Here is a 6,244-nt window from a genome sequence, read left to right on the forward strand (position 1 = left end):
GATTATATGAATTCTCAGTACCATGATTATACGAATCTCAGTACCATGATTATATGAATTTCAATGCAATGATTATGCAGTTATCAGAGTTATGATTATACAATTCTTAGTATTATGGTGTATGAATTACAGTTACAGCTTATTCAGTATCATGGTTATTACAGTTATTTCAAAATCATGGTAAATCAGATAGTTGTATATAGAGATATATTATATAGTATCAGACCCTGTTGGACTATGCAGTTACAGAGCATGGTATCGTTTTCACAGATATTATGTTATGTTATGAGTGCAACCACCTATTTAGATAATACGTGATAGTAGGTCGATCACCTAGGCCCTTGACGTGGACAGGCTCCCCATCAGATATGGGTTGAGGTGGGCAAATCAGACAGATGGAGTATAGTGATTTATTCCTGGTTGGCTAGCCAGAATAAATCCCGCCTACGGGGGCCGCATAACCCTGTCATGAGGGGTTAAATCGTGACACACAGTTACCCACAGGGAAAATTTTCAGTTACTATTACGTATGTACGGATTTACAGAAACAGGGAACATACTTATGTACACTAGAAGTACTTTGAATAGTAACCTGCAATACTGTTATGTTAAACAACATGGAAAGGGTGGTTCATTTTATTACTTGTACTGTACTTACGTATCTAGTTATACATGATTCCATGAAAACAGATTTTCATAATACTGTAGCTCATTTGCCACACACTAGTAATAGCATATTTCATTTTACTGAACATTGGCTCATCCCAGTGTTGAATTATTTTTCAGGTGATCCAGGTAGGCGATCAAACCAAGCTCGCAAATAGAGTGGCTTCAATAGTGCCCTGTCAGTGAAGTGAGTACTGTGAAGGATTTTTGTACATCCCAGCATAGTTGAGGGTATTTTGGGGAACAGATATATGTGTATATTTTGGGAAATATGTTAGTACTCTGGTATTGTATGGTATTGTATATAATTATATGTGGTTATGTTTATTTGATTTCTACTTCTCACTACTTAGGTTAATGATTGGGTTTACCCCCAATATGGTATCAGAGCATGTAGATTATCATAGTATAAAAAAAAATAAAAAAATAAAAATCATGGAAATTAAACAAGTCGTTACAAAAGGGGTGCTACTTGTATAGGCAGATAATCACCCCTATCCTTGGGTAGTCTTGAGGGTGAATGTTTTGCATGTGTTTGATAGGGTTCAGAAAATGATTTCAGAATATATGTTATTGGTTTTGCAAATGATATTAAAATGTTAATTATAATCTCATATGGACCATACGTTGTTTTAATATATATTATTTCTTTCCCTTACTGAGATGTGTCTCACCCAATTACAAATTTATCTTTTCAGGACCACCACGTAAACGACCTTGGAGAAGCTCAAGGTTGATAGCATTTTTGGGGTTCTATATAAAGAAAAGGGTATAAACATTTTGATGATATTTAAGATGTATATAAGTTATATTTTATGTTTTAAGTATTTCTAGAATTTATGAATGGTTATGGAACATATTGGTGTTGAGAATACTGTATATTTTTAGAGATATGTGGATATATGAGAATACAGGTGATGAATGGCTATTATCGAATACAGATATAATTAGTAACTCTGGTATTTATTTTTACGATTGAGGATCATAGTTATATTTTCCGTTGCATATGTATGTATTTGTTATGGAATATCAGGATTTTATCAAGTATAATGCATCAGACCGAGTTTAAGGGTTCGGGGCATTACAAATAAAGTTTAAAGTATATTGAAGCATGAAGTTATAGACGAAACTTAAAACCAAATTCAAATTGCAGAATGGAAGCTACACATGAAGACTTACTGCTTATAGTACTTAAGTTTAAGAAGTCTCATGTAAATCTTTCATTCAATTTCAATATGGATACATGAAACTCTTAGGTTAATTACTTGAACCTAGATACCTTTTAAAATACTTAGAAAATATTTTTAAAAGGTCAAAAGTTATTTCAAAAAGGTTTAAATTATTTTTTGAATGAAAAGCACCAAAACAGGGTTCTTCAAATTACCTTCTTTTTTCAACATCTATATTGATAAGCATTTTTCTCTATCAAACACTCCTTATTTTAAAAAGTGTCAACATAAAAGTTGTGGTATTTTATCTTAACTTTCTGTTGATACCAATAACGTTAAAATCAGAGCTGTATAATAAAAGGTATATCTAAAATACTGAAAGTTGGTTGAAGCTGTTAGCATCCCAAACGACTGACATAATCTGTCCAGGCGACTAAACAACAATGTGAGAGGAACCAGGCGACTGACTTAGTGTTTCCAGTCTACTAACTCTTTACTTACTTTGAATTCTCTGTGTTTTTAACAATCCAAGCAACTGACTCTCTGTTTCTAGTCAACTGACTCTTCGAGATTTCAAATTTTAAAAATAACGGGAAGTTTTCAAAGTTGATTATTTGAAAACTAAACGTTATGAAAACTTGGGAAACACTTCAAGTCACTTGGGGAACATGAAATACATTTTATAAACCCTATAAATACCCCTTAAACCCAAGGATTTCTAAACACCAAGGAATACAAATAGCAATTAAGCTATATTGTAAATACTTCTCAAAAGTTCTCTCTTGCTCAAACTCTTGCTGAAGTTTCTACTAAAAATTGATGATTTAAAGTCACAGTTCTTTGAATTTCTACTGAGATTTTCCAAATCTAAAGAACCTCGGTGATATTATCTTGAGCTTCATTCTTTTTATATTGATTTCTATTGAAGTATATTGTGCTAATTAGCTCTTGTAGCGAGTGTCATTGTACACCATTTTTTTTTTGTTTTTGTGACGAATCGAGATTGTTGGATCATTGGATTTGCAAGAAAAGGAATTCTTGTGTAACCGAGAATGTAGGGTATCACTTGGAGAGGAGGGCTCTATCCTATTGAAGGAGTGTTGTAAAATGTTTGCTCCGCTCGTAAAGGAGTGGTATAGTGGAATTCTTAGGTGTGTTGCCTAAGGCGAGGATGTAGGCGAGTATAGCTGAACTTCGTAAAAATTCGGTCTCACTCTCCTCCCTACTCTCTTTAATTTTCCGTTCATATTAAATGCGTGGTTGATTGTTTATTTTTCAGTTCATATACACTGCATGGTTTGGAAATAAACAAAGTTGAAAATTAATTTGATATTGGGATTGCGGAAACCGAAAGAAAATACGTTGGTTGATCAAATCTTATTGCGGAAACCATAAGGGAGTATGTTGATTAATTAACACCTAAAACTCAAAAATCATTAAAAGAAAATCAACAACGATCTTTAATCTTGAAAATGATTGGTTTGAAATCTGAGTTTTGGAAGAGTGGTTGGAAATTTCTATTGCGTTTCATATTGAAAAATCAAGTGTATCTTGTGTATTAATAACAGGGCTTTTGTTAGTTACATACATAAAAGCTAAATCTTGGAAACATTGCTGAGATTGTGTTATTATTTCATATTGTGAATCTTATCTTGTTTACCTTGGTTGGATTGGTTTGTTGGATAATTGCTGAAAGATTTCCTGACTAATCCATGAAGCATTCAAAGTAAGCATACTTATTCATTAAGGTTGATAACTAATTTAATATTCCGTTGTACTTATTATTGATAATTAATCTTACATGTGTAATTGTTAAAACTAAAGAGGATTGAGAAAGAGTTTATTAAAAAGGATTTAAAGAAAATTTTAAAATCTCAATTCACCCCCCTCTTGGGAGTACACCTTCCTTTTTCAATACAAAATACAATTATTTTCTACTAATTTTTTTTGGCATTTAGTTTTAAATTTTCAACTTTTGACTTGATATTAAAATTAAAATGACCTCAAAATCCAATATTTAAATTGTGAGATCAACAATAATTTTTTAAAATTTGAATTACAAACAAGGAAGGCTTATATATAAGAAAAATTAACATTATTATCACACTCATATTATTTTTGGCTCTGGAAACAGCACCAGAAGGTATTGACTCATCAAATTTGGAGTAGATCTAAAAACTTAGTCCCATTTGGAAATATATTTTTTATTATTTTATTTTTATTTTTAAAACTATTTTCTCAATAATTTCATGTTCATTTGTTTTTCTTTTGGAATTTTAGACATGTATACCATATATTTTATGTATAAGGTAAAGTCAATTTTTTTGAATTTTTTTAGAAAAAAATTTATATATATATATATATATATATATATATATATATATATGACAATTTGTTTATGCTAAACTCATTTCACCTTGAAATATTATAATAGTGATAAATGCAATTCTCTGTATTTTTTGCAAGGATAAAATTTTATTTTTTAAAAATTTTTTTTTTAAATAAAAATGTGTGAGTAAAATCTTAAAATAAAATATTAAATTCAAGTTTTTAAATTTTTTTTTTTAAAAAAATCAAGTAACTGCTATAAAAAATTACTTATAAAAAGAGTCATATTTTCACATCATCCCAAGTTGCTTCCTTTTTGTTTGGGCTTAGTACTCTGTGTCCATCTCACAAGCTGTGGATGGCATGCACTAATTAAAGAGTAAAAGAAACAACAAACGATCAGTGAAGTTCTGGGCTTAATTTTCCATGGAAACAAAAAGAAAATAAAACGGAGAAGGAGACACCTTCCGTGTGTGCGTCGCCTGTAATTTGTCTGAATACGGGTAAGTTGAGATACCACCAACAAAAATTTTCCCTCCCTTCACAATAATTAGCCCAAATTTTGTCGCTAAAAAAAGAAAAAGAAAAGAAAACTCCAGTACTACACTGCTACGCCGCCCAACGCAATTTTCCAGCCCACCAATCACCACCCTTCAACATGCCGCATAAAGTCAGTCCCAATTTCGTAATTATCTCCAAAGCGGAGGGCATTTGGTGACGCTCGTTCTTATAAAGACGTAGCTTCGAGGAGCCTTCAACTCCCCTTCCTTCTTCTAGCGTCACTCAAAAACGAAACCAATTAAACCAAACACAAGTCATTTTCTTTTCCTTTCCTTTCTCGGAAAATGACTGCCGGCTTCGGGAAGTGCAGCAAAATCCGCCACATTGTGAGGCTCCGGCAGATGCTCCGGCGGTGGCGCAACAAAGCGGCGTCCTCGCGCATGTCGTCGGCCGGCCCCCGCATCCCCTCCGACGTGCCTGCAGGCCACGTGGCGGTCTGCGTGGGCACCAGTTGCAGGAGATTCGTGGTGCGCGCGTCGTACCTGAACCACCCGGTCTTCAAGAAACTTCTGGTCCAGGCGGAGGAGGAGTACGGGTTCAACAACCAGGGCCCGCTGGCCATCCCCTGCGACGAGTCCGTGTTCGAGGAGATCCTCCGGTTCTTGGCTCGCTCCTCCGAGTCGGGCAACTCGGCGCGGTTTGTCAATCTCGAGGACTTCCAGAGATACTGCCACGTGGGCATCCGGAGCAACTGGCACGAATCTCGGCCGCTGCTTCAAGGGTTCGCTGACAAAACGGTCTGGTAAGAAATAAACACGCGTTGGTGCTGACCCGGGGACGACTCGTCCTAGATGGTTCGACGGGGCTGGGTTGGGTTGAGTTCGGACTACGGAGCTCGAGTAAGAAGGAGAGAAAGAAGCCGAGTTAGAATTTAAGACTCGGCTGAGTTACCCGAGTTGGGTATTACTAATTTATTAATTTGTTTTTTTTTTTTTTTGTTGCCCTTTTTTACTGGCCAATGATGAAGCTGCGTGGTGGGGTCTTGAGGGTTCTGGCTAATTAAAATTGTTTCATATTGTAAAATTCGAAATTAATCAATAATCACGGGCAATGGCGAGCGGCGAGGTGAGCGAGTGAGTTGATTCGGCGATAAGCTCCGGAGGATGCATGGTGATGGCAGGGGGGTGGGGGCAGCTTCCACCGAGTCGTCCCGGGTCGAATCGGAGTGAAGATTTCAAAAGTAATTATAAATAAATAAATAAAATTGAAGAAGCATCAACGCAGCGCGGCAATGGAAATGAAGAGGGCCAGTTTTGTAAATCATGTGATTTATTTGATTGATTAATGGAAATTGTAGAGAGATTTCAGCATGATTCGCCACTGTCTCCCCACTTGCTTTTTCTAATTATTATTGCTGTTATTATTATTATTATTATTTAAATTAGAATTAAAATTGATGGGTTGTGGGGAAATGATAATGGCAGCATCGCCCCATGTGAAAGCAAGTGCCATATTTGTTGTGTTTCACCTGATTCAATCTTTTCTTAATCTGTGCTTTGGCACTTTTCCCATTCCACAGA

General features: G+C 35.2%; 1 protein-coding gene across 1 annotated transcript; it reads left to right on the top strand.

The window, feature by feature from the left end:
• Positions 1 to 4,913: 4,913 nt before the first annotated feature.
• Positions 4,914 to 6,037, top strand: LOC131162403 (protein SMALL AUXIN UP-REGULATED RNA 12-like). The gene has a single exon (XM_058118848.1). It carries the CDS (start codon positions 5,009 to 5,011, stop codon positions 5,468 to 5,470), a length of 462 nt encoding a protein of 153 aa, XP_057974831.1. The 5' UTR covers positions 4,914 to 5,008; the 3' UTR covers positions 5,471 to 6,037.
• The last annotated feature ends 207 nt before the right edge of the window (positions 6,038 to 6,244 follow it).

The sequence above is a fragment of the Malania oleifera genome, chromosome 8 (assembly GCF_029873635.1).
Source record: "Malania oleifera isolate guangnan ecotype guangnan chromosome 8, ASM2987363v1, whole genome shotgun sequence".
Classification (NCBI taxonomy): domain Eukaryota; kingdom Viridiplantae; phylum Streptophyta; class Magnoliopsida; order Santalales; family Ximeniaceae; genus Malania; species Malania oleifera.

Excerpts from the sequence above, each read along its gene's own strand:
- LOC131162403 (XM_058118848.1), top strand. The coding sequence starts at position 5,009 with ATGACTGCCGGCTTCGGGAAGTGCAGCAAAATCCGCCACATTGTGAGG.